Source organism: Megascapheus bottae, chromosome 33 (assembly GCF_031878675.1).
Source record: "Megascapheus bottae isolate mThoBot1 chromosome 33, mThoBot2.hap1, whole genome shotgun sequence".
Lineage (NCBI taxonomy): Eukaryota > Metazoa > Chordata > Mammalia > Rodentia > Geomyidae > Megascapheus > Megascapheus bottae.
This window is the reverse complement of record NC_143541.1, coordinates 2973581-3001272: the sequence shown is the minus strand read 5'-3', so window position 1 is coordinate 3001272 and position 27692 is coordinate 2973581. Positions and strand designations below refer to the sequence as shown.

General features: G+C 41.9%; 1 protein-coding gene across 1 annotated transcript in view; it reads right to left on the bottom strand.

The window, feature by feature from the left end:
* The window catches only part of Itpr1 (inositol 1,4,5-trisphosphate receptor type 1), a 275564-nt gene that overhangs the window by 174121 nt on the left and 73751 nt on the right, over positions 1 to 27692 (bottom strand). The window contains exons 5-7 of the mRNA XM_090323963.1: positions 11919 to 12034; positions 4270 to 4356; positions 2005 to 2163 (exon numbers count right to left, since the gene is read on the bottom strand). Coding sequence (XP_090180089.1) covers positions 2005 to 2163; positions 4270 to 4356; positions 11919 to 12034 — 362 coding nt within the window. The remainder of the gene's footprint in view (positions 1 to 2004; positions 2164 to 4269; positions 4357 to 11918; positions 12035 to 27692) is intronic.

Below are 27692 nucleotides of genomic sequence, written 5' to 3'. Positions count from 1 at the left end.
ATCAGGACTGCACCTGACCCCTAGGGGATGTGGAGAGGACCCAAAGCATCCTGTCCTGAGAGTCATCCATCCTCACTGGCAGGGAGAGGTAGCTCTTCAAGCCTAATCTTGTGCAGTCCAAGGGTCATGCAAAGAAGGCTATGGCTGCATTTTGGTGGCCAGCTGTCCTTGGTTATACACACATACTTCCAAAGTCATTAAGTAAAAGTCCTCTTTGTTATATTCAGTGGAGGTTGTGTACATAACGTCTTAACTGCACTTTAGAAAAAAAAAACTGTGATACTGTCATAGTTGTCTTCAACTTTGAAAGAATAAAGAGAGTTTTAAGTCTCTAACTGCCTTCTTACTTTTGTGGCCATAATATACATCAAGAAATACATTTTCACTGGGCCAACAGTGGTTCGTGTCTGTAATCCTAGCTACTTAAGAAGTAGAGATATGAGGATATGGGTATGAAGGTAGTCCAAAGAAAAATCCACAAAACTCCACTTCCAATTAAACACAAAATGCCTAATTAGGAGTGTGAGCGAAAAAGCAAATGAGCAAGAGCACAAGGCCCTTTAAGTTCAACCCCTGGTGTCTCCCCCTAAAAAAATGATTCTACTATGATGTGTGTAAATCATATATATGACATATATGTCATATATATGTATCCAGCAATAAATACATACTTGATCATGTGTGTGCATCCCCCTCGAAACAATACTTCCCATCTTATGTAACTTCTATTTCTTCACTCAATAGTCACAAGCCATGACAATGATCCTATTGCCTGCCAAAGGGTCCGTCTCTCTAGTAAAAAAGCACTATTCTCAAGCTATTAAAGGATAGGAAAGCACAGGTTTGCTGAAAGTGAAATTCAGAGTGAGACACACTTGTTTTGTTATGACAGGGAAAAAAGGAAGGAGACTGGAGGAGACAGCTTCCCAAGATGGAAAATTCATCTACTTTCAGGTGGATACATATGGCAACGCAACTACCAGTAACTCCAAGTGGATGGAAGTCCATTCAGTAAGCTCATCACTGTGGTAAAACCTAGACTTTTCTTCTGTTCGGAGCTGAAGACTGACAGCACTATATGTCAAATAAGAGACTAGCCTGTTCTGTGTTACTTATGTATGTAATGTTCATGTACACACCTACACACGTATGCATGCACACACACATACACACACCACAAATGTACCTCAATTGCTCAAAGCTTGTAGACTTAAGAGACACAATTATTTTTTCAATGTCAAAACTTAATTTTAGGTTAAGGCTGGCTGAGTATTTTCAGAACACTTGTTGTTGTTTAAGGCACACATTTCCTTTTTGAGTAAAGAAACCACTATTCTAGGACCTTTACAAGGTTCAGGATATAGCTGATAGCATTTAAACGCATTCACTGTTAAGTATTTGCCCACGTAATGACTGACTAATTTAGCTAGCAAATATGACAAGTGCTCTAAGTCGCTCTGAAAAGGATTCCTGTGGCTTTACATTCTGTAGACCCTGCAGGCCAGCTCTGTAGACCTGACCCAGCTGCTGTTACATAAGGAGATGGAGAGCCTGCCTGTTTATGGACATGGGAGCCAGTGAGGCAAATCCTAAAATCCATCCTTTCCCTGCTATAGCTATTTCTTTCTATCCTTCGTCCTTTACTAACTTGATTTCCAAAACAGACATTTCGATTCTACAAATGGATCTGAAAGGACAGGGGATCCTCCCAGGACACTAATGTGGGATTGCTGTTTTCGTGGTAATATTACTGAGGTAATGGGCTGTTCACAAATTTTTTTTTTTTCCAGAGACCCAGTAGGAAAAACATAGTGACTGTATTTAGGTCACACTTTTTTTTTTTCTCCACATTTCCTTGTTTCCCAAACACTAGTTTCCATAGTGATTCTCTTTTCTTCATACAGGATATGTCTGTGGTTCCAACTTTCAACTTGCCCGTGTTAAGTCTAACAGACAGTGAAAGCAAGAGGCAGCACTCTCCAGGTCTGGGGCCTAGGCACTCACACTGTCGCCGATGGATCGTAGCTTGTAAAATGGCTGGATGTAAAACCAGGACCCTTCATTCCCAGCCTCGTCCAATGTCACTCTCATGGCATTCTTCTCTAGCAGAGCTGGAAGTCTCTTGTTCACAGTTAGATATTTATTACTTTTCAGATGCAGAAGCTAAAAAAAAAAAATCCCAAGAGAACAAAGTCTCAGTGAATCTCTGAATATTCTCCCATTTCTCACTCAGTCAGATAACATATATATATCAGACACATTCCTTCCCCATCATGAGCTGCCTGTGAAGTGCAAGAAACACAAAGTGCCCATGGCTGGAGATATCAACGTAAGAAGGAAGAGAAGGAACAATATAGAGGGAGCAGAAGCAGAACGCAGAAGACCAAACAATACATATGTATTTTTCTTTTCTCGGCATAACCTTGGATAAGATGTGTGTCTCTCTGGTCATCTGTTGATGGAGAATAGCTTGACTACATGCAAAGGAGCTAAAGGACTGTTGTCTCAATCTGCCAGACCCTGGAGGCCTTAGTCCAAGATAGTTTGATTGAAATGGTCATTTGATCTGGAAGAACATGGAGGCCATGAACTTCTATTTTGAATATAATAAGCATTATTTTTTTTCAAAGTAAGTACTATTCTTGATTCATAGATGATGGATGCACAAAAGGGTAGAAAGACTGAAGACCTAGCTGAGAAACATCTGTCAGTTAGTCTAGATCAGAAAGAGCTGACCAAGGCTTCCAAGGTCAAGAGGCCACGGGAGAAAATGGGAGGGAACATGAAAGCCTTGCAGACCTTGGAGACACAGAAGAATCAATGTGTGACTGACTTTATGGTCAACTGCCAACGAACATCCCCACTCTGCCCTCCAAACCCAGTCACAGGTGAATGTTACCAGTCGCCAGAGCACTCTGCCTATCTGGTTGTGAGAGCCCTGGAAAAACTCTGGGGGGAAAAAAAAGCAATGTCTAAATCTTCCTCATTCCTCTGGTGGGCAGCCTGTGGTTCTCCATAGAGCTGGCCAGGTGCTGGACTCAGCTGGTTTGTAAACTAGCATCTCCTTACAGATGGTCTGAGGAGCAAGGCTTAAGTAACAAAAGTAATCAAAAAGATAAGTTACTTTGGATCACAGCTATCATCATCCTCAGAAGCAGAATCATTGCCATTTTTACTTTAGCATTTTGCAGGAAGCTCTAAAGTCAGACTGATATGCATTTAGGAGGTTTATGTCCTTAGCCCCTGAGGCCTCTTGCTCAGTAATAGAATCAATTCTGAGCTGTGAGCCTACTTGGCCCCTTCTGTCCATTCTCAATAGGATAGAGGCAGGTCTGCCAGGATCTAATCAGCTTTCAGGAGCTACTTTCCTTACGCCAAATGGCCTGACATCCCTAACAGTTGGATTACCAACTATTTTGTTTTTGCATTTCTTCTGAGTGGCACTGCTCTATACCTACTAGCAATTTAAAAAAAAAAGGAGGGATTCCTTCCTAATAAACGAAGTTGACAAAATCCTTTCAAAAAGGGAAATCATGAAGCAAGATAATCTAACAGATCAAGGGCTCCCATTAGAAACTACGATTCCCTTGTGCCTGGGTTGAAATGATTTGGTAACTGGACAAATAGGGAAGGGTGCTAATCCCCAGGGCTCTTCATATACTATCTACTAGACTCTGACTGATCCTGTAAGAAGACTTAACAGACCTTCTCTTCAGTAGTATTTCGTCTCCAGGATAAATCCAAATGGACAGAGGTTATTAAGCAAGCAAACCTTCCAACTGGTAAGATATGAGAACAGTTATCAAATATTTTTGACAACTATAAATATATCAAAGTAGTAAATGTATCACTTTTTAAAAATTCCGAAGTATAGAAGTGCTTTTATTATCTCCAGTGACCAGCTTTTAAGCAATATTACAAGGAAAAAAACAATTCTCACTAAATAGGAAGAACTTTCAAATAATGCAAATTAAGCAAAACTACAAGACTTAGGCTCTCTTTTTAGGCAGAAAGTTTCTCATTTGGACTATCTAGACACTAATGATTGGCTACATATACAGAAAAGGACATTCTCACACCCAGAGATAACCAAATACACAGTCCAAACATTAATCAGATATAACAACAAATATCCAACTGTTTTTGCAGCAAACTGACCATCTTTATGGAGTTTGAGTGTGAAAGAGTCCAAGCCCTGTGGTTTGTATTTTCTTCCTGTCATTCTTTGTCACATTTGAGCTGCTGGAGAGAGGTGTAGCCTTTACTCACCTGGATCACGTTGCCATACTGAATCACTGTTCCCAGCAACTTCCTGTTTTCTGTCTCATTCTGCTTCTTTTCCAAGTCTGCAGCATGCTGTACATTGAGAGGGAAGATCCATCACAAAGAAGAAACAATAGGTTCTATTATATGTGGAGGCCATGGGAAAGGGAGCAGCAACAAGCACACTTTCTGCCTCTGCTTTGTTGCCCCTTTGAGCTTCTTTACAAAGAACATTTTCTTTAAAGAATTCATGAACATGTCTTTATGAAGACACTGGTTAAAGCCTACATGTATTTAAGGAAAATAGAGTAAAGATCAAGAGAGAATATGCCTTCCCCTTTATGATGTTTAAAATGTTTTGGTTTTTTTTAACTGGCTTTGGGCTGGGAGTTTGGCCTACTGGTAGAGTGCTTGACTAGCATGCATAAAGACTGGGGTTCAATTCCTTGGTATCACATACATTGAAAAAGCCAGAAATGGTGCTATGGCTCAAGATGTAGAGCTCTAGCCTTGAGAAAGCTCAAGGACATTGCTCAGGCCGAGTTCAAGCACCAGGATTGTCAATAAATAAATAAATAAATAAAAATAAAAAATAAATAAATAAAACTGACTTTGAATGCTGGTTTGGGGTGAGTTTTAGTTCTGGGACCTGATCTCTGAGCCTGTCAATTATGAGATTAAAAATGGTCCCCTTAGCTGGACATTGGTGGCTCATGCCTATAATCCTAGCTACTCAGGAGGCTAAGATCTGACAATTGCAGTTCGAAGTCAGTCTGGGCAGGAAAGTCTGTAAAACTCTTTAATTACCTACCATAAAGTCCGAAGTAAAGCTGTGGCTCAAGTGGTAGAATGCTAACCCTGAACAAAAAATAGCTCAGGGGCAGTTATCCCACGCCCTGAGATCAAACCTCCCTCAAAAATTACCTTCACATAGTGCCCAGTTACTGTTAAATACACAGATTATTAGCTATTACTGATAGAAATGAATTATATTAGCTGGGTGTGGTAGCTCACGCCTGAAATCCTAGCTACTTAGGAGGCTGAGATCTGAGGATTGTGGTTCAAAACCAGCCTGGGCACTAAAGTCTGTGAGACTTTTATCCCCCATAAACCACCAGAAAACCAGAAATGGCACTGTGGCTCAAGGGACAGGGTGGTAGCCTTAAAAAAAAATAAATTATATTTCATTAATTTTCATACTAATCCCTTGAAGGAAAGGTGATTATCTCAGTGTTTTGGAAGAAATAGTGAGATAACAAAGTTTGGTCAACATCACATGGCTAAGTTTAAGATGATGAGCACAAATATAGTTTGTTACGTTTTTCTCTACTTCCGTGCTCATAGAAAATTGCTTGATCGGAAAATGCTAGTAGAATATGAATAAGGCTAAGAGACACTACTAGTCCAAATTTCAGATGCTAGGAAACATGGTAAAACGAAATAGAGAGTTCTAGAACAGGTTGCCAGGACCATCCCCCCCCCCTTTTTTTTTGCCTGGTTCTGGGGCTTAGACTCAGGGCCTGGGTGCTATCCCTGAGTAATTTTTCTCAAGGCTAACACTCTACTCCTTTGAGTGACAGTGCCACTTCTAGCCTTTTCTGAGTAGCTTATTGGACAGGAAAGTCTCACAAACTTTCCTAGCTAGGCTGGCTTTGAACCATGATCCTCAGATCTCAGCTTCCTGAATAGTTAGGATGACAAATGTGAGCCACCAGCACGAAGCCTGAACTTGTGCCATGGTGACAAATTGCTGCAGAGTGATATTGTAACTTGTCACCAGGACAACATTCAGTATGGAATGTGATGAAAAAAATAAAACCCTGATGACCCTGATTGGTTTTTTTTTTCTTTTTTACCAGTCCTGTGTCTTGAACTCCAAGTCTGGGCATTGTCCTTGAGCTTTCTCAAGACTAGCATTCTACCACTTAGCCACAGCACCACTTCAAGCCTTTTCTGTGTATGTGGTACCAAGAAATTGAACCCAGAGCTTCATGCATACTAGGCAAACACTCTATCACTAGGCCACACTTCTGGCCAGATGGATGGTTTGCATGTATTTCCCATGTTCTCTTTCTAGTTTCCCCTTTTCTTGAGACAAGATGCTTCCAGGAGCTGCTGGCTCTTAGTTTTCCTAAGGCCTTCCTGGATTTCACCTCAGGGACCTTACATAGAAACTTCATAATCTGGTCCAGATGACTTAACTCACCAAACCTCCCTCCGTGATCTCACTACAAAGTAGGAACAAGGCACATCATTTAGAATTACTGTAAAGAACCATAGAAATACATGCCAGATACAGAACTGGCAGATTTGCTTGCCGTTTTTTTTTTTTTTTTTTTTTTCAGTATTGGAGATCAAACCCAGGGTCTCAGACAAGTTGGGCCTTTCCACTGAGCTATACACTCAAGTATCTTCAATTTAAAAAAAAAAGCCCAACCATTCTCAGTATAAAGACGTTTCTGGTGATGTTTTCAAAAGGTGTTGTATGTTGTTTGGATCAGCAGTCATTTTGATGCTGCTCCAACTTTACCTCAGGGGTAGGTAATTTCAGAAAGGCAAGTTTTTAGAGGGTTTCCTCTAAAAAAAAAAAAAAAGGGAGTAATCCTATTCCCCAAAAGAATTTTATTATCAGAAGGGCAAAGAGCTGTCTATGTGGACCACAGTAAGTCACCCACCCGTGCATCAGCTACTGAAAGCAGTGATTTAGTTACAGGACAGAGGCCGGGGCAGGCCTACCTATCTCCCTCCCTCCCTCCCTCTTTCCTCCCTCTCTTGGGAATTAGTTACCTATCCTCTATTCTCAGTTACACAAGAATAAAAGCCACAGGACTCCAAGACACATAATTCCAGTGCAGACAACATGGCAACCCTTGGCATCTATGCTGCCCTTAGAACAATTCTTCACTCTTTCTTCTCTCCACAAAACCCGCTCCTTAACGGCACCCCATCTCTCGTTTCCCCTAATTTTCACCCCTGTGTTTCACCTCCTCCAGAGATCTCCACAATGCCCACAGGTTTTACAGGATTTTCCAAACAAAACACTGGACTGGATCCACTTGGAATGAAAGTTTATAAGAGGTACAGAGTGATTTGTTCTTTCTGCTAAGCAGTTTTCAGCTAATACTAACTGAGAACTCAAGAGGGAAAAATATGTCAGTTGGAGAGAAATCAGTGAATTCTGAAAAATAAATGGTAACATTTTCCAAAAAGTGAATATAGTTTTTCTCTACTTAAAATACTATACTGTTAGGGTGCACCTATAGAGAATCTTTAAGTACCACTGCTTGATCTCCAATGACTTAAAAACCCTTCTTTAGAATAGAAAATTCTCACATTTCCAATGGCTCCATTTAAGACATACCAATCTAAAATACTAAGTTCCTACCTACACTTAGCACTTAACACTATAAATCAGCAACCCAGAAGCCACTGGCATCTCTAAAAAAGAAATGTCAAATTAATCATAAAAACCAATCCATTACATACTAAAGAATAATTAAATACAAGCAGCTCTAAAGAGCAAAGGCATTTGCCTAAAAACATATAAAAAGTAAAATTGACAGAAAAAAATGAAAATAGAGAATAGGATGTAAGAAATTCTCTTTAATATATGCTGTCATGCCAGGTGAGACAGTAGCTCATGCTTGTTATCCTAACAATCTCAGGAGGTTGAAATCTGAGGATCATGGTTAGAAGCCAGCCTCGGTAGGAAAATTTGTGAGACTCTTATTTTCAGTTAAGCACTAAAAAAGCCAGAAGTGGAGCTGTCACTCAAGTGGCAGAGTGCTAGTTTTGAGCAAGAAAGGTCACAGAGAGCAGCCAGGTCCCAAGTTCAAACCCCAGGACTGGCCAAAAAAAAATATGTATATATATATATATATATACACACACACATATATATACATATATTTATGCTTATATTTTGTATACATATGCACATTGTGTCACAAATAAAGTCCAGTTAAACTCTCCATTAAACCAAGAGTTAAGATTCCTTTAACTCTATTAACAAGTGTAATGCTGATAGAGTCTACAAATCACTATTGAATGAACATTAAAAGCTTGACTCCTGTGGACCAGTCTAAGTTCACTTTTCTCTCTGGTTAAGGAGAAAAGTCTCTGAGGCACCTTCTACACGCACAAATTTCAAGTGCTTTTTCATTTGGGTCACCCTACAATCAGTGTGCAGATAACTGCCTTCACAAAATCAAGCTCAGTTTCAGGCAAAAACATCCATCATGATTTTTATGTTCCATAGGCAAGGCAACAGGTAGATGAGAAGCCTGCAAGGTCCAGGCTCCCACTGGGCCCACAGACCAAGGCTGTTCCCACCTTTGGAAAGAATGTGTTCATTGTTCGTTAAATCCTTCAAGTATGTCCCAAGAACAGGCCGGCACTGTAACATAAGGAACAAGCCTAACCTTTCCAGAGAAGAATCTGGCAGTGTAGGTCACAAAGGATTTTAACAGGCATAACTTTGACTAAGTAATTCTATTTCTAGGAGCTTTTCTTTCTTAGATAAGCAAGTGTGTACCCAAGACCTTCATAACTTTTGTTTTTCACAGTGGCAAAACTGTCAGGACCCTGAATACCCTCCCGCTTTCTTTCTTCCCATTAGGGACTAATTATCCACAAGAAAAAGTGAACAATGAATGGAATATCCATATGGCCATTAAAAATGAGACTAGATCCTTCAAGCTATTTCTGAGAATTCTTTTCTGACATTACTCATGTGTAACTTCTTAAAAAGAAATCTTCATTGTGTCCCTCTGGCAAGTGGCCTGGCTGTTCTTAAAAAAACATCTGAAATCTGCTATGTTTTCTGTTTTGGAAACTCTGATAAATAAAATATCCATGAGTCCTTCCCCTGACCCAATGAGTGGAGGACTATTTTGAATTTCTGAGGGAGAAAACACTCTATGCTATGGTTTCTGCCAGTGTAATTCACCACTCACAGCACAATGTTCCCTAAACAACAGCAAGGTCAACCCATTACAATCACCTGTTATTCGCTTTCAGAAATGGGAAAAACATTATTAAATTATGACAGAAAGGTCACTGGAACAGGGAGGAAAAGCTATTTGCTTAAGGTCAACAAGCTCAGAATTACATAATATGATATTAAATTAAGGTTCCATAAAATAAGCAATGTACAACTCAGGCTTTCAGGGACAATAGTAAAGACTTGCCACTCCTCTGCTTCTCCCTAGCTTGTCAAAGCTATGGCTTAAGTTTTATCATTTCTGAGAACCCAAAGAGTGCCCTTTTCATGGTAACAGGTAAGTTATTAGGAACCAGCTAAGCTTTTAGAACAAACAGTGTGATATGAAGGCAAGGAAAGCGGTTCTTCTGGACAAAAGACTTTGGGAAACTTGTGGCCACAGCAAGAATCCCATTTTCCCTACAGAAGTCATGAGCACACACTAAACACTAGATGTCGCTGTCCTTCCAACAGTTCTTAGTGCTTATCCCAGTCAAAAGGAAGTCAAGTGGTCTAGACAACTAATTCCTTAAATGGCATTAATTTAAAATAATCTGACCTCTGACTGGGGTGCTGCACAAGTAGTTGACAAAAATAAAAATGAAAACCCACTAGAGACTAGCCACCAGCCCCCAAAGGCAAGCAGCTGTCCAAAATACAATATTCTAATGACTGCATTGAAACATGCAGATTACTTTGAGACAACACAGAAGTGTTTCAATTACACAGGAAAGCAGGGCCCACACAAAATCAAGTACAAATCAACACTCTTTGATCGCTGTCACATCAGCAATCTCCAATCGAGAGAAAGAACTGGTTTCCTCTTATATTTTAGGAGAGGGAAGTTCTTGGTTACCTTTAACACTGGATTTTTTTTTCTTATTGTTTTCTTTAGTTCATTTGTAGCAAGGAGCAGCAAAAGAGTCCCTGATGTACCATAGTGTAGAGACAACAGGCTGTGAAGGGGACTGAGAACTCCCATCCAAACCTAGTCTAAGCCACGCTGGGTTGGTGTTGAACATATGTTTCAGGCTTTAATTGAATTAGCTGTCACCATGTTTTACAAATTGAGATATTACATACAAAAGCACAGATTCTTCTCTTCTCTTGTCAAAACAGAAGGCGTGCAGCTCTTGTCCCACCTTCCCACACAGTTAAGTGCAGGGAGTTGGAGTGGTCCCCTCCAGACCCGCACATACACAGGCCCCATGTGGCAGCAAGCCCCCTTTATTCCTGTTGGCTTCCTGAGTGGCCAAGAGGAATGTGACTCTGGAACCTCTGCTGTGAAAATCACAGGAGAGGAAAGGGCTTCAGATGTACTGGTAAGATCTCACTGAACACAACGACCTTCATACCAGAGAAGCAAAGGCAAGACAGCTAGAAACATGGAGGGCTTCCACAAAGATAGCTCCCAGCACCTGCACTGAGCAGCTCCCTCCCAGAGAGAGGAAGATGGGGGCACTGCCCCCACCCCATTCAACAGGAAGCCCTGTTCCCAGCACAGACCTCAGGGGGCTTCTGATTGGTATAGTGACTTCAGGGTAGGCAGGGGGCATGTGGAGGGGTTGTGGTGTTCAGTACAACCTGATACATGGAGAGATCTGCGATTATCTGAATCTGGTCCCTCACTTCATTCTATACAGTGACACAAAGCACGGTGGATCTATGAGTACTTTCATCCATACACTTTCCCAAAATACAAAGGCCTGCTGAACGGAGGGAAGAGGATACCATGCCCTATTGATAACATTACCAGAGCTACTGGCAGTTTGGGGGAAAAAAATTATATGGCAGACAACAACTTTTTTATATCACCCATGTTGTTTTTGTAGCAGGGTTACAAGGGCAGATATATCTAGGAGATTTTTTTTTTTTATCCCCAACGAACCGGCAAGGAGCCAGAACTTAAGACATGGCTCAAGTAATAGTGCAATAGTGGTGAGTAAGCAAGCCACGTAAGCACAAACCAGGTCTTGGTTTCAAGCCCCATTACTGTCATGAGTGAACGAATGAACCAAAAACAAATGCTACTAAGGCTAGAGTACTGTTCAGAAGCTCCAGGGGGAAAAGCACAGTCCAGGTGTGTGCAATCCTGCACAAAAACAAAAAACAAAAAAAAAAAACACAAAAATTCTGCTGCTTGTTTGTGGGGCAGGGGGAGTGAGGGCTGTGTGTCTTCACAGAGCTAAGGGAAAAAAAACCTGTCCCATTCCTCTTACCTCAGCTCTACATGCCAAATAACATGATAAACACAATGATCATAACCAACATTCATTCCAGAATAGCCGGAAGTTGTGTGTGTTTGGTGTAGGGAGTGTTCGTGTCTCTTTTCACATAATCCTCACAGTGATGGGCTAACCCCATCACCTTAATGTTGGAAAAGAACCAGGCGACTGAAGGTCACCACTGAAAAGGAGCCAGAGTCCAATTCTTGGCAGATTTCTTCCACAGCTGTGTTCACAACCACTAGTCTGCAAAAGTATCCTGAAAGGGAATGGGGGAGGAAGGAGGGTTTTCCAGACATCCCCTGACATCTGTGTGTGCCTCCTCTCCACTCCTCAGAATTCCATGCCCTCTCTGCTTTATGAGCAAATAGAAGAAAGCCAGCAACTAGAGACCCCAGCCATACTGGACACCCCCCAGTGACCGACCACTGCTCCATCTCCTTACGTACATGCAGCTTGTTGAGTAGTACGGCGTCCGTTGTGCTATTGGCCCCTGGCTTAGCAGCTTTCCAGAACTGCTTCTGGGCAGAGTAGCGATTCATGGGACAAAGTTTGAAGAGGCAGTCTAGACAGGAAGCAAACAAACACAAAGTGTTACCAAGTACGCACAATAAAAAAAAAAAAAAGAACTCAACCTGCTGGAAAAGGCCTTCCATTTTTATTCATATAAGGAATTGGAAATTAACGTGGCTCATGGATGATGGCACAGAGCCCTCTCATGAAGTTAGCCTTTTAAATTTAATCCTCACCACCACCTTGTGAAATTACAGATGAGGGAACTGAGACTTGCAGAAAGAGATCCAATGTCCATTGTCAGAGATCAGTAGCGCAGAGCCAAGATTCAGTGTTCAAACTCAGTGCTCTTAATTTCCCAATGTTACCATCCTCATGTCATGGTGGAAAAACAGGATTGGAAATCCTCACTAGGCCTGCACATACAGGCAATGGTTCTCTAATCTATTCTCAAAGAAAACTCTTCAGTCCCTGAGCTCATCAGCTCAAGGCTACCGCCCCACCTCTTGAGCCACAGTGCCACTTCCAGTTAATTGGAGATAAGAGTCTCATGAACTCTTGTGTCTGGGCTGGCTTTGAACTGTGATCCTCAGATCTCAGCTCCCTGAGCAGCTAGGATTATAGGCATGAGACACCGGCACCAGGCTCAAACTCTGTGTTTTGTGTCAGAACTGGGGATTTAACTGAAGGCCTTGTGCTTGGCTAAGTAAATGCTCACCATTCAAGCCACAAGCCAGTTCTTAAGTGTTAGAAAAGCAATAATAATTGCCTAAAACTAAGCTTATTTGGAGGTACTGCATAGGACAGTGGTTTCTAGGCCTCCCATGTAAAATGAGCCTCTGGGATGTAGAAATGTACCATCTGTGCTCCCAGAGAGTTGGGACAACCCTGCCCCTCAAAACCAGTGCACCTGGGTGCCCTTCTACTCAGGAGGTTATGACACCATCTACTTGTCCTATGCAATAGAACCAACAAATGGCTGCTAGGCTTTCTGCAAAGAAACAAAAACATGGAAGATAGTGGTGGTGTGACCCCGCACAACGTAGAAACAGAAATTCCACCCTTCACTCTCATCTCTTAACTCTGCCACTTTAAGGAGCAAACAGGAATGAACCAGTCAGATCTGAATAAAAACCACCAAGAAGTTAAAAGCCAAAGAAAACCATAGAAAAATTGCTCTTAATGATGAACCTTGTTTTAATGTATCTAGACACAGTGAGGGATTAATAAGAGTATGAGGTTGTCAGGGTTAACCTATTACATGACTCATCTTTATCTTTTCATTAATTTCTATTGTCTGTTTTTCTTATCATGTATGTAATACATGCATAAAGTAACACATGTATATAACTTTAAACACACACACACACACAGAGTTTAGGACTGTATTTCTCTTCTAAAATAAAACTATCCAAAAAGTTTAGAGGGCAGCAAATGGTGAGTGGTATAGACTATGCAAGGTCCTGTATTCCATCCTCGGCGTTACCTATCCTGAGCCACCCCCTACACAAAATAATTGAAATTCCTTAGAAAACTAATATTTAAAATGGACACTCACTCCTGAAAGGCTCTTGTTCTGACATACAGAGTTTTCGTATGGTATTTATACAGTCAAATTAATATTTATTTTTTTAAGAATTCAAAATATTTGTGACTAGCAATGACTTTTGATAATTTACAGGGCAAATGGATTAACAAATTCAATATTCAACAGAGAATAGAAATGACCTTTTGTTCTCCTGTAACTGACAGCTATAAAGATTGTGCTTTCCAAAACAAAAACAAAAACAAAAGCTAATTTAATCTGACCTGGGGGCCAGTCAGGCCAGATCCATAAAGCTAAGGGTAACAAATCATGGGAAGTTCCATTTTACACCTGTGTACATTATTTACCAAGTCATGTCACGAACAAATGGGACAACAGAAACTCCCAACTTCAGGCAACTTCACACTTGCCTGAAGTTTCACACTTGCTGGAGGTGAGAGCATGAATTTAAACACTGTGGAGCCAACCAACGGCCTGATATAACTTCCACACCAACTGTTTTCCTTGGACAAAACAGCGCATTGCATTGGGTGAAGTGTATTTACAACCAACTGTCTATGTAAATATAAGAGATGCTAACATACTAGTAACAGAACTGAATTAGCCTTGCTGATTTTTGCCCTGTCTTCCTGGTTGCTTAGCAACTGATTCAAAGTAAAAATTAAATCAAGCAATTCAAATGTAATACTAAAGTAACCTTCTGAAATGCTACCATTCCGATGGCTCTGTACTGCCCTTTGCTGTTAGGATGGCACCGTGGGGCAAAATTAAAGTTCTGCTGGGTCCTAATATTGTGCTAAAGATAGAAATATAAAAATACAGGATATTGATAGCAGAATATGTAGTATCTACACAGAGTAAGGGGAGTACATGTGTGGGTGTACGTACATGCACATATGCATGGATAGCAATACAGGCACACACTGTAGTAGTTGGTCTCATACCAAAGAAATGCCACACAGGAAATCTTATATGACAGGTGTTATCTTAAGCCTTTGAGGAATAAACTAAATTGAGCTTTCAAAAAATTACTTTCGAGTATTCTTGAGTTGTTGCCCACACTGAGTTAGCAAAGGAGAATTTTGCTGAATTGGGGGGGGAGGGTTGGGCGAATGGCAAAGGGATGGAGAAGGCCAGAGCAGAGAGCACAGGCCCTGCGGGGTGCTCCAGCCCTCCTGAGTGCATTCCCCAGCTCAGCTGCCAGAACACTGAATTTCTTAGTACACTTAACTCTCAAATCCAGATTTGTGGTGCAGAGTGAACAGGTAACAAGAGTCCTAGGGCCACAGGTGCCTTTGGCACTCTGGGATGGAGTAGAAGTGGGGAGAGAAAGGCAACCTGTCAGTGGGTCACCCTGGGTCACCCTGTCCAAGATTGCACCAGACACACACCCCACACTCATACCCCACCCCACCCCCACACACATGAAGGTATACTAGGAAACAGAACCATGAGAAGGCATACCAACTCTTAAATGCTCTGCCCAGGATGTGACATCACACCGATACTCCCGCAAGAGATGGTGATAACTCATCACATGACCCCCTCTCCTCCTAAGACGGACCTGAGACAGGAAGTTCAGGAGTGTGCCCAGCCACTTGCTCTGAGTGCTTTAGGTCAACAATATTCAAGTCATTCCCTTTCTCGCCACAGCTTCCACCCCTTCCACTGGCCAGTATCTTCTCTGACAGAATTTGAATTCTTCAGAATTACCTTATGCAAGCATACTCAGCAATCAACAACAGCTCCAAAACTGTTCATTCAGTCAGCCTATATAAACTTGATTCTATTTGGGTAAAGAACAAGAAAATGTAAGTGAAAAATGTAAAGTGTTGTTTATCCACAGCTAGCATTTTTTTAAGGGTAAGAGGTCACAGAATAAAAATTTCAGAAAGACATTGAAGTCAATGGAGAGAAGGGGAAATTTGAATTTGCATGAAAATAAACTGATTATCATCAGAGTAGTAATGGAAGAGAAATATAGACTTATTCCCAGTCCAGTTCAGCAGGCATCAACCTGATCAGGAGAAAGGTTTACCTTCCATAGTTGTGATCTATTTCTGGTGCATGAGGATCAGAAATGGGGCCAGTGAACACAGGAGAAGATAGGAGACCACTGGTAAATAAACAGTGAATAGGCTGAAATGGCAGGAGACAAGAGGAAAGGCCACTCATCTTTCCCACAAATGCCTTCCAGGACCAAGTTCTAGCTGGGTGGAAGTGGAAACCAGTTTTACACTGTTGAGTCTACTGCACCTTTTGGAATTGAGAGACATTTTCCAACTGGGACCTGCTAAACGGGTTTTCCATTATATGGCTGTGCAGAGAACAAACATTGTCATTCAGAGACAATGGACAACGAGGTGACTTTTCCACTTCAGAGGGCCAGAAGAGAAAACCAAAGCCAAACACACAGCCCACACAAATGCCCTCTGCCTTCTGTTATCTAAAGCCCTTCAAAGAGATCCCAGCACAGGACAGATAGTAAACGTGGCCACCATGATAGGCTAGGCAAACTAATGGCCCATCCACATGCCCTGCAATGCTGTTCACACTGTCACAAGGTAAACAACCATCAGTCACAACTGACCACGCAGTGGGGGTGGGGATTTCCACAAACATTATTACTGGTGGATAGACTTATAGGAAGTAAAACTAATGGCTGGTGTCAGTACTGCAATAGTGGTTAACTTTTTTGGGGGTTAGCTGGGAGGTGAGTGATAATAGTATTTTCTGGGAAACTTCAAATATTCTCTCTCTCTTAACCTTGGAGGGGACTGCATGGATATAAATGTAAAATTCCATCAAATAATACATTTAGGATTTGTGTATACACATATTAAATTTACATGTCCATACACATTTATATTTGGAATACTTCAATGGCAACCATGAAATGAAATAAAATGCTTCATGACCTTGTATAAAGGAAGAAAATCTTGTTGACAAGGAAAAAAAACATGATTTTTCCCTTTATGGAAAAGGTTAATGTGATTTTCATTACTAGGAAAAACATGTTTACTCGAGAGTTCAGGGCTTGGTGATCAGGGGAGGGTTGTAATGGGAAGAGGAAAGAGGAAGGGAGACAAGTGTCTCCCTGGGGCCTGTTATCCGGGCCACCCACTGGACAGCTCAGACAGCTCAGGTGGGGTGTCTTCCCTGGCTCAATGCCTGGAGGGACTGCAGAGAGACAGGCTTTCCTGGATTCTCTGGGCTATCCAAACAGCTCTACAACATTAAAAGCAGCCGTTTAAAATGCCATCTCTAATGAAATGATACGGTGTCTGCTATTTGCTTCATAACAATCAGAGGCCAGGAAGCAAGAGATACAGAAAACAACATTGGCCCTGGGCTGGTTATTTTAAAGATGGATGCTAACTGCATTCTCTCCACTTAAGTGTTTGTATAAGAGCATGTGTTTTAAGTCACCTTTCAAACTTCCCTTCTGTAGGATCAAGAACTTTACAAAAACCAAACCAGAATATTCACGGAGTTCAAAGTGAGGCTCTTCTGTTCTTTAAGTTCTAAAGAAGGGAGGGAGAAGAGGAGGGAGAATCCTCCTGAAAGCTGGTATATTCTGGAAATGAGAACATAGCTGGATGGAACTGTCAGTCAGAAAACAACTTCAATACGCAAAAATGCATTGGGAAGAAACAAGAGTGCTAAGTCAGATCTGTGAACAGCACACAAGAGTGTTCTGAGTCAAAGGCAAATGCAATCTCACCATGCAAACCACAGCCAGTGCCAAAATTAAAGCCTGGGAGAATCGCTAGGGGGAGATCATATGGACAAAGGGCATTCAGGAGGCTTGGGGCAGCTGGCACAGAGTTACATAAGCCACAGGGCGGGTCATCCTGGGAGCCTTCTGGAAAAACACTTTTTCCAATAGCCAGTCCACAACACAGAGGAAAAGTAGGCTGTTTCTCCTGCAGTAATTTGACTTGCTTTTCACCAAACATCACTGAGCATCTTCATGCTGGAGATGCAATCAGTTAAAAGTGGTCCCTGGTACCACAGGCAGACAGAGGATCCAGTAGGAAACCCCAAGATGTTTGAAGCAGATATGAGCCCCCTACCAGGCAGCAATGTGAGAGCCAGAGAGAAAATGCTCCTGACTAGGCTTTTGCAGGATCTCTGGGGCAAGCCAAGATGGACCGGGTTAAACAATGGGCTATCTACAGAGAAGGAATAACCAAGGAAACTGGTCACTTGACAGCCAACCCAGAAACATCAGAATTAACTTGATAGAACCCATGTTCCATGCAGCAGGGCTGTTGGCAAGGTCCACTGTCAAGAAGTCTAGCCCACCTGCTCTCTCTCGTCCCTGGGTCACATGGCCAACTGAACTCAAGATGTCCTAATCTTCACAAACTTCACACTGAAGCTCCTTGGAGAGATGAGAAGAATCAAGGAAGACATATCCCCCAAAGAGCTGATGACCCAACCCCAAACACCTTAGTTCTTCCCCTCCATCCAGGGTACTTTCTATCCAGCCACTGCTATGGGTAGGCTGGGCCATCCCTCACCACTTTGACATTTCTCCATATTGAACCCACCCGGGATGTGCAAATTTCTTACAAAGATACCCTTTTCATCAATCTTTTCCCAGCAAAATAAAATGAGCTGTGAAACCAGTGTGGTCTCCCTCAAAGACATCATGCATTTGCCCCAAGGAAAGACAAGTGCTTTCCTAATTTATTTCATGACCTATGTTTCATTTGCTTGCACCTTATTTTTATCCTAGCAAACACAGCTTACCACCCAACTGCCATTTTTAAATCAAAGTATCTGCCAAAAAGAATGACTGTCAAGCTTCTCCTCTCCCCCAGAACACCTACCTGAAAGATACGACACATTCCTGCTCCAAACAGTGGCTTGTTAGCGCGAGATCTTCCAGGAAGGCACCTCAAGATGACAGACATCAACCCTCAGAAAGGTGCTTAGATCACAACACCGTTTCTCAATACCACCATTTATATTTGGGGCATCAACTGGCACTCATTTCCTTCCTCCCTCCCTCCCTCCTTCTATCCTGTCTCTCTTTTCTTTTCCTATCTCCTGCATGCTCATTCTCTCTCATATATACACACACACACTCTGTCTCTTCTTTGTCCTGTGATTATTAGGTAGGTATTCTACTTGACCACTTCAGTCAACTCCCTAGCCCTTCTTAGTTTCATTATTTTTTAAATAATCTCGCATTTCTGACTTGGTTTTCACCCATGAATATTATAAGTTCACCTCACAGAATAGGTCCCTAGGGAAAATCTCTGCTGCCAACCCTGGCCTACCCGTCTCACTAAGCTCCTCAGTGTCTTTAAAACTGCCTGTGTGATAAAGACACGTCATATAATAAAAATTAGCATTGTCTTTTCATCTTTCTCTCTTCAGTAGGGACGACTGTTACCTCTGATCCCAGATTAAAAGGAAAAAAAAAAGTTGGCCAAGCCTCTGGTAATAGGAAGACTTACAAACGATGCCAACTCAGAGATTAAAAATAACCAGCTAGATGCTGTTGGCTCACACCTGTACTCCTAGCTATTCAGAAGGCTGAGATGTCATCCTGGACAGAAAAGTCTTTGAGATGTCATGTCCAGTTCACCAGCAAAAAGCCAAGCCAAGAAGTGTGACTCAAAATGTAGAGCAGTAGTAGGGCAAGTGCAAAGCTCTGAGTTCAAAGTATAATGAAAACAGTGCTCTTGCTGGCATGCTGAGAGGCATCTTGTGAGTTAGCCTGCATTGCTGGAGATCCCTTCTCTGCATTCCCATTTCAGGAGAAAGATTTCTGTCTGGCAGTGGCAGTCAGTCCCTCCTTGGCCACTGAATACCTAGCTACTGATTCTGCTCATACACTCTGTGGTGTACCACTCTTTTCAAATCAAAGATGACCCCACACACAGCTCGTCTATCTGCCCACTGCATAAATGATGAATTCCTTCCTTAAGCAAATGGATGTCAAGGTAGTAGAGCAGAAGTGATCTTTTAGTCTGCTTATCAATGCAGCTGGACAGCTCCTCCCATATCACAGACATCACTTTGTCAGCAGTGGACACTTCCTGTTCTTCCCAATGGAAGGCACAGGTAGGCAGCCCTCTAAGCAATCCAGGTGAGGTTTTTCCTCACTCAATGCCTCAATAACTTCTTTGCCTCGCCCTTAGGAAAGCAGCACCCTGAATATCATGCTTCAACAAGGACTTCTGCCTCCATCCTGTCTACTGGCCTCTTCCCACCTCTGTGACTCTGAGAAGGCCCAGAAGTCCAGGCCTGGGTCTGTCCATCAATAACATGATCCAAGGGGTCTTCAACTGCCCTTGTTAGATGAATGCACCTCCCACCTAAAACATGTCCTCAGACACATTCGAAACCCATCCCCAAAACAGACCTTCCAGAAGGCCTTCGTCTTTATCCTTTTCACTCAAAAGTTGATACTTCAGTATTTTACTTGGTGTATCTTTGTTGTCTTATTTGTATATTTGTGTGGCCAGTAGGTCTAAACAACTTACACGTGGCCAACATAGTTTAACAATTTGTGTGTGTGTGTGTGTGTGTGTGTGTGTGTGGTTCATAGGGCTTGAACTCTGGGCCTGGGCGCTGTCCCTGAGCTCTTCAGCTCAAGGCTACTGCCCTACCCCTTGAGCCACAGCCCCAGGTCCTATTTTCTAGTGATTAATTGGAGATAAAAGTCTTATGGTCTTTAGTGCCTGGCTGGGCTGGCTTTGAACCAGATTTCAGTCTTCCGAGTAGCTATGATTACAGGCGTGAGCCACCACACCCTGCTTTAGTTTAACGATTTTTTAAATGAAAGTAAGAATTGATACCACCATGACTATGATCTAATCCCAAGACATTTGTGTAACCTTCCTCCCCCACAAATCCTACCCCCAAGAGCAGTCAGCCCACATTTCCTCTTCCCTTAGACCCTAAGCAACCTGCAAATTCATTTTCTGTCTTACAGATCCTGACCATTTCACAAAAGTGAAATTGTAAGAATGCAGCCCAAGCTTATAAAGTCCATTTATGTTGTAGCACACATCAGTACTTCCCTGCCTTTCATGCATGAATTAATAGTTCATTACAAGTCGATACACATAGTTTGTCCATTCTACAGCTTAGAAACACGAGAGCCATTTCCACATTTCAGTTATTATCAATAATGCTATTGTAAGCATCTGTACAGTCACAGATAACACACTCTCCATTCTCTCAGGCTTATATCTGGAGTGGAACTGTTAGGTCACTTGATTGTTTAGTGTTTGAGTTTTGGGAAACTGTGGATCTTTTCTATAAAACAGATGTGTCATCTTACAACAGCAATGTAAAACTTCTCCACATTCTACCAACACTTACTATTATCCATCTTCCTCCTGTGACCAGGCTAATGTTTTATTGTGGCTTTGACTTGCATTTTTCCCCATGATGTTAAACATTTTTCTCATATGGCTATAAGCCACTGTACAATTTTTTTTGCCAGTCGTGGGCTTGAGCACTGTCCTTGGACTTTCTCAAAGTTAGAGCCCTATCACTTGAGCTTCAGCACCATTTCTGGCTTTTTTTCTATGTATGTGGTACCAAGGAATCGAACCCGGGTCTTCGTGCATGCTAGGCAAGCACTCTACCACTAGGCCAAACTCCCGGCCCCAAGTGTACAATTTTTTTTAAAGAAGTGTCTATTTAAATCCTTGCTCCATTTTAAAATTGGGTTATCTTTTTATGGTTAACCCATGACAGTTCTTATATATTCTGAAAACTAGTAATTTTGCATGCAAAAAAATAGAAAAGGTTTTGAATATTCTCTCCCTTTCTGAGTTGTGTTTTTCTCTCCCTCTCCTTCCTTCCCTCTTTCCTTCCTTTTTTTCTTTCCTTTCCTACCCCCTTTCTCTTTCTTTCACTTGCTTGCTTTCTTGCTTGTGCTAGAGATTGAACCCAGGGCCTTCTGCATGGTTGTCAAGCATTCACCACTTGAAATATTATCCCTAGCCCTGTTTCTTTTTCTACACAGTATCATTTTTTATTATTCTTGTGTTACTTATATTTGATTTTCTTTCTTTTTGCCAGTCCTAGAGCTTGAACTCTGGTCTAGGTTCTGTACCTGAGTTTCTTTTGCTCAAGGTGAATACCACCTGAGCCACAGCACCACTTGCAGTTTTGTTTTTCTTTTCTTTTTTTTAAATAAGTAATTTATTGGAGATAAGAGTCTCACCGACTTTCCTGCTCAGCTCCCTTGGAGGCACAATCCTCAGAGCTCAGATTCCTGAGTAGCTAGGATTACAGGCATGAGCCATTGGTGCCAGACAATGTCATTTATGTTTTATTGTATTCACTAGTCATTAGCTAACTCAAAGTTATAAAGACTTGAACCATTATTTTCTAATAGGAGGCTTATAGTTTTAGCTTTTACATTTAGGCTTTTGATCCACTTTGATAAATTTGGTGTGAGGCAGGTGTACACATTTTTTTTGTTGTTTATCTCACCTGCAAAAGTCTAGTTGTTATATAGTACCATTTGTTGAAAGACCACTTTTGTCCCTGTTTAGTCATTTTGGCGCATATATTGAAGATCAAGGGACAATAAATTATGGGTTGCTTTCTCCTTCACCTGTAATAGATGATTAATGACCATCTAACCCACCCAATACCCAACTACCATCAATAAAAGAGACAGTTTCTCGACCATTTATTTAAAATACATGGTGCGACTCAGTGGTAGAACACGCATAAGACTCAGTGTTCAATCTCCAGCACTGCAGGAGGGGAAAAATTCTACCAAGTCACTAAGAAATCCTACAGGTAAATTAGTATAATTTCTCTAAGTGCTAAACAAACATTGCATGCAATAACAAAAACACAATGAAGTATAATACATAAGGATTTTGAGATGGAACACCTGGGTCTGAAAACACAGGCTTTCAAAGACAAGGAGAAAGAAGGGCCTTCAAAGCGAGCCTTGTTATATTAAAACTGAGGGACAAACCATTCCCAGGATACTTTTCTTGTAGCTAAAGACTCTGCAAGCCATAGTTATGATGTCATACTTGGTGAAGTTACCTCTGATCAGATTCTCTTCCAGGAATATAGTTTTTAATACTGAATTGTTTTTCCTGAAGATCACAAAAAACCATGATGATGATGATAATGATGATAATGAAGAGGAGGAGGGCTCAGCAGGGAATCTATCAGAACCACACAGCACACTCAAAAACACTATGAACTCCACAACATATAAGGTTCAACAGACATTTGCGAAACCTGGCACAGAGACTAACACAAATCAGAAAATCGTGGTTAAGTCGACGTACTTTAGACTCTGACCGGATAGCCGGGAATATTCTGCCATGCTAGGAGGTAACCTGCTAGGAATACTGGCTGAATATGATCACACAACACAGCAGCTATTTCCAGATAAAAATTAACTAATCCACCTCCAGCCAAGCCAGATCACTAACCACTTCCAAAGCATAAGTTTGCTTTCTCTCACTTCTACAGCTCTTCTCTTTGATGCCTAGAATAGCAATAATATAGTTTGGATCTTTTGTGGGGGGACAGGGAGGTTGGTGTTACTGAGTTTTCAACTTAGAGGCCTTGTGCTTTCTAGGTGGGTTGCTTAAAACTTGAGTTATACCTCCAATGCTTCACTTACTTCTCAAATAAGATCTTGAAATTTATGCCAGGGCCACCCTAGACCCTGTGCAGCTGGGATGACAGGCAGACACCCATGTGTCTAGGATTTTACTGGTTAACCATTTATGAGCCACTAAGCTCAGCCCAAATTTTGCTCATGAAATATGAATCAAAACCCTATGTTAAAGGTTTGGCCTACAGGGGGGAGGGCACTGCCGGAAGTGGAATCTTGATCTAATTGGGAGGTCTTTGAAGGAGGCTAAAGGGCCTCAGGCCCTTTTCTCTTTGCTCCCTATCTCATGAGAGAAATGAATTTGCTCTGCTATGAGCTGATAAGCGCTGTCTTGCCAGAGACCCCAAGAGGAACAGGGCCAACCCACTGGGGACTAAGGCCTTCAAAACTGTGAGCCAAAATAACCCCTTTCTCTTCCACAGGCTAATGATCTTAGGTATGTTGTTACAGTAGTGGAAAGCTAACACAAATGTCCTTTGCCCTGCCTCCCTCCTGATGATGATTAATTGAAGGTTAAAAAAAAAAAATCTCATAGCCAACTGTCCAAGATGGCTTCAAATCATGATTCTCAGATTTCAGCCTCCTTAGTAGCTAGGAATAAGGGCATGAGCCACTGGCACCCAGCTTCCTCTAGACTTTTGTTAGGGAAGAACAAGAACAACTCCACACACACGCACACGCGCATGCACGCACGCACACACAAAATTTGGAAACACTAGGCTTCTATTTCTGTATGGGAACAAGTAGCTAGAGATAAAAGGACTCCTTTATAGGCCACACACCCGCCATGCTCTCATCTGTCTCATTTTTCCTGAGTCAATTTGTTCACTTCCTGCTCTGTGTTCCTAACTTAGTATGCTTGCTGGATTTGAGTACACCACCTTGGTAACACAACCACACACTGAGAAAATCACCTTTTAGGAGGCTGCATGCCTGTGTTTTCCCAGGGGTGCACTATCGAGGCAATCCGCTTTACTGCAGATGACCTCACACTTTCACTGTCCCATGGAGCGCCCGCTGTCCCGCCTGTGTGGTCAGCACAGAGGAGGTTGCTGGGTTAAACAGTGACCAGATATGCAAATGAAAGATGACTGTGGAAAACCCAGCAGCTAAGGGGTATCTCTGTCTACGATTTTAGGGAAGAATGAAGAGGTATTTCTATATATTAAAATTAAAGGGATTCTAGCATAGGCAGTCATTTAATCTACAAGAACATGTTGCACCTTTATTATAAAAACAATCGTTTTTTTCTTCTCCACCCCCCACCCTTGGCTGAGATCTGAGGATTACAGTCGAAGCCAGCCTAGGCGGGCAAGTCAGAGAGACACTTATCTCCAATACTGCCCACAAAAAGCCTGAAGTGATCCCGGTGCAGTGGCTCCAGCCTGTAATCCTAGCTATTCAAGAGGCTGAGATCTGAGGATTGCAGTTCAAAACCAGCCACGGCAAGTCTATGAGATTCTTATTTCCAATTAATCATCAGAAAACTGGAAGTGGTGCTGTGGCTTAAGGGGTAGGGTGGTAGCCTTGAGCTGAAAAGCTCAGGGACAATGCCCTCGCCCAGAGTTCCAGTCCCGTGACTGACAAAAAAACAAACAACAAAAAAACAAACAACAAACAAACAAACCTGAATTGGAGCTGTGGTTCAAGTGGTCTAACATTGAGCAAAACAAAACAAAACAGAATCTAACAAATTCATAGCAAGAGTTTCTCTGTTGGTTCATGGACTTGCCATGAATCATAAAGGCAGTTATGCAATGAACCCAAAGAGATTGTTTCTTACTTCTTAGTTCACAAAGAATTTTGCTGTAGACTTGCACAGGATACAGAGTCCAGCTTCAGTCTGGTGAGCTTTCTAAAATGGGGGGGACTTTCCGAGAACTGCATCAGCCTCTCATTACAATTCTGTAAACGTTGCTGGTTTCATACTGACATCCTCATAAATCAGGGGATTGGGATTTTAATTAGAATTTTAATTTAATCCAGTAGGGGGAGTAGGACAGGAAACACTCAAGCAAATCCCAAAGAAAAATAAACAGATGACACCATTCTTTGTCTATGAAGTCAGAGTAACTCCTGGCCTTTCTGGTTTCCTAAGGCTAGTCTGCCCTAGCCAGGCTATCAAAACTCTCTCTGAAGTCTTCAGTAACTTACATGCTATAGTATTTGGCTTTTCAATTCTTGTCTGACACAATGTTGGTGCCATCTGATACCCTCTATCATCTGCCTGTGACTTCAGGCCTCTTCTGTGATGCCCACTTCCCCGCTTTAGCCCAGACCTGGGCAGGCTTCTTCTCCGTCTTGTCTTTCTCTGTCCTTCAAACTATCCTGAAGTGGATGCCCTGGTTCTTATATACAACATGACCACGCAAGCTGTAATTAACATAGAGCAGTACTTGGCTGAGAGTCCGCCTTCACAAAGCCTCATGATTCCATTTCATCTATACACCCTTTATCAACCAACTTCAGGATTCAGGAAGAGAAAATGAAGCTTAGAACTTAACCCAAGACATATGATGTGCATGAGCAGAATATGACCCAAGAAGGACATGAACCTGGGTCTAAATGCAAAACCTCTTCCTGTGGCAGGACCTACAAAATTATTTGGCACATGAGGGGAAGACACAGATGTTTCTCCAAAGTTTTTTGCTGGCTTGCCTGTGGCCAAGTACCACCAAGTACTACACTGATGATTTTTTGTGGTCCACGAATGAATAGGATTATCAATACCTACATGAAGAGAAGTGTACACACCCAGACATCTGATGACAATGGCTTGCATGCCATAAGGGAGAGACTGGCTTGTGAAGGAGGCCCACCCAGAGGGAAGCAGAAATGAAATGTGGACAGGTGGTAGAATCCACTCTGAACACACAACTTCTTCACTTCAGCCCTTTGGCTGTTTCCTATATAAGTGGGGCTTTGGTTGTCTGTACCCTCATAGATCATCATGATCAAGGGAAAAGCTGCCAGGAGAAAGCAGGGGGAACTGCTATGTCTAAAATGAAGCAACTGCCTCATGGTACACCGAAGACCACAGGTTTATATGCAATGAGCAAACCATTGAACAACATGCTGGAATGAAAAGACAGACGTAAAACAGAGACCAATTGTTATTAAACACACAGTAGTATACAAGATAGTTAGCCTGTAAGCAGGAAACTGGATCGCACACCTGGACTACAACTGCTCGAACGATTTCCTGGCTTTCCCAGGTGGCAGGCAGGCAGGCAGGCACTGGTGATACTTCTCAAAAACAAGACTGATGCAGTTCTCTGCCCTTGGCCCAAGTTTTGCTATTACACAGGCATTATTCTCACTGTGTTCTCTTTTAAACTCAAGCATCCCTCTGAAGCCCAGCTTTGAATGAACCCGCTGAAGAGGATACGTCAAGGGTAAAGGATCAAAGGCAGGAAGACCAATCCTCAAAGCACCCCAAATGAAAGAAGTTCCAAAACCTAACTGTGGAGCCTTTGCAATTTGCATCCCTCAAATGTCTGATTATATAATTCAGTTATGTCAGATCTCTTAAACTGACATTGCTCCAAAGAAGACTTTTAAAAAATTAAATTCACCACCTTCAAATCCATGGCAGAACAACCTCTGACATTTATCGTTCTGCTATCAATCTTCACTGCTGTAAGTAATCATAAATGCTCTTTTTGGGGAAAAAAAGTTTAGCTGAAAAATTCTTTCAAACAAACCCTGTCAAAAAAGCAAAACCAATTCAAGGCAAAGATATGGTCACCTCAAGTTAGTTAAATTACTTAAGGAAAATAGTATGACTGCCTGCCTAATTTTCTTTCTCCTCTTTTCTGTCTTTCCCTGGAGGAAATCCTGTCCTAAAAGTCAAAATACATCAATAGAACCAGGTAAGGTGACTTGTATTTGTAATCCTAGCTTTGCAAGCAGTAGCGATTGGCAGGATCAGGGTTCAAGGCCAACTTGGAGAAAATTTTTACAAGATTTCATTTCAGCACAAAGTGCTAGAGGAATGGCTCAAGTAGTAGAGTGCCTGCCTAGCAAGTAAAGGTTCTAAGTTCAAACCTAGTACTGCCAATGCATGCATGCATACACGCATATATAATACATACATAATACATACATAATACATACATACATACATACATACATACATACATGGACAGGACAAATGTGATAATTTACTGGGGACAGAACCTTCTTTTCCCATTTGTCCAGTGACAGCAGACCCAGCAATAGAGAGCCAGAGTGCCTCTAATATGGTTTATCTCTTGCTCTGCCCTTCATTCCCACATGTTTAACTCTGCATCTCCTTCAGGCCAGACACTGTTCCAAATACTAAAGGCATAGAAGTTGGTAAAACCAGGGGGCCTCTGTCCTTAAATTTTATAGGGAGAAAAAAAAAAGAATAAACAGGCAACACAATGTACAGTGCTGGCTGTGAATTCCTGCTATGAAGAAAGAAAAGCAAGGTGGAGGGTAAAAAAAAAAAACCCTAATGCCACTAAAGGGGTAAAGGTGGCAAGGTAGAAAGGTCAGGAGGTCTTTGGG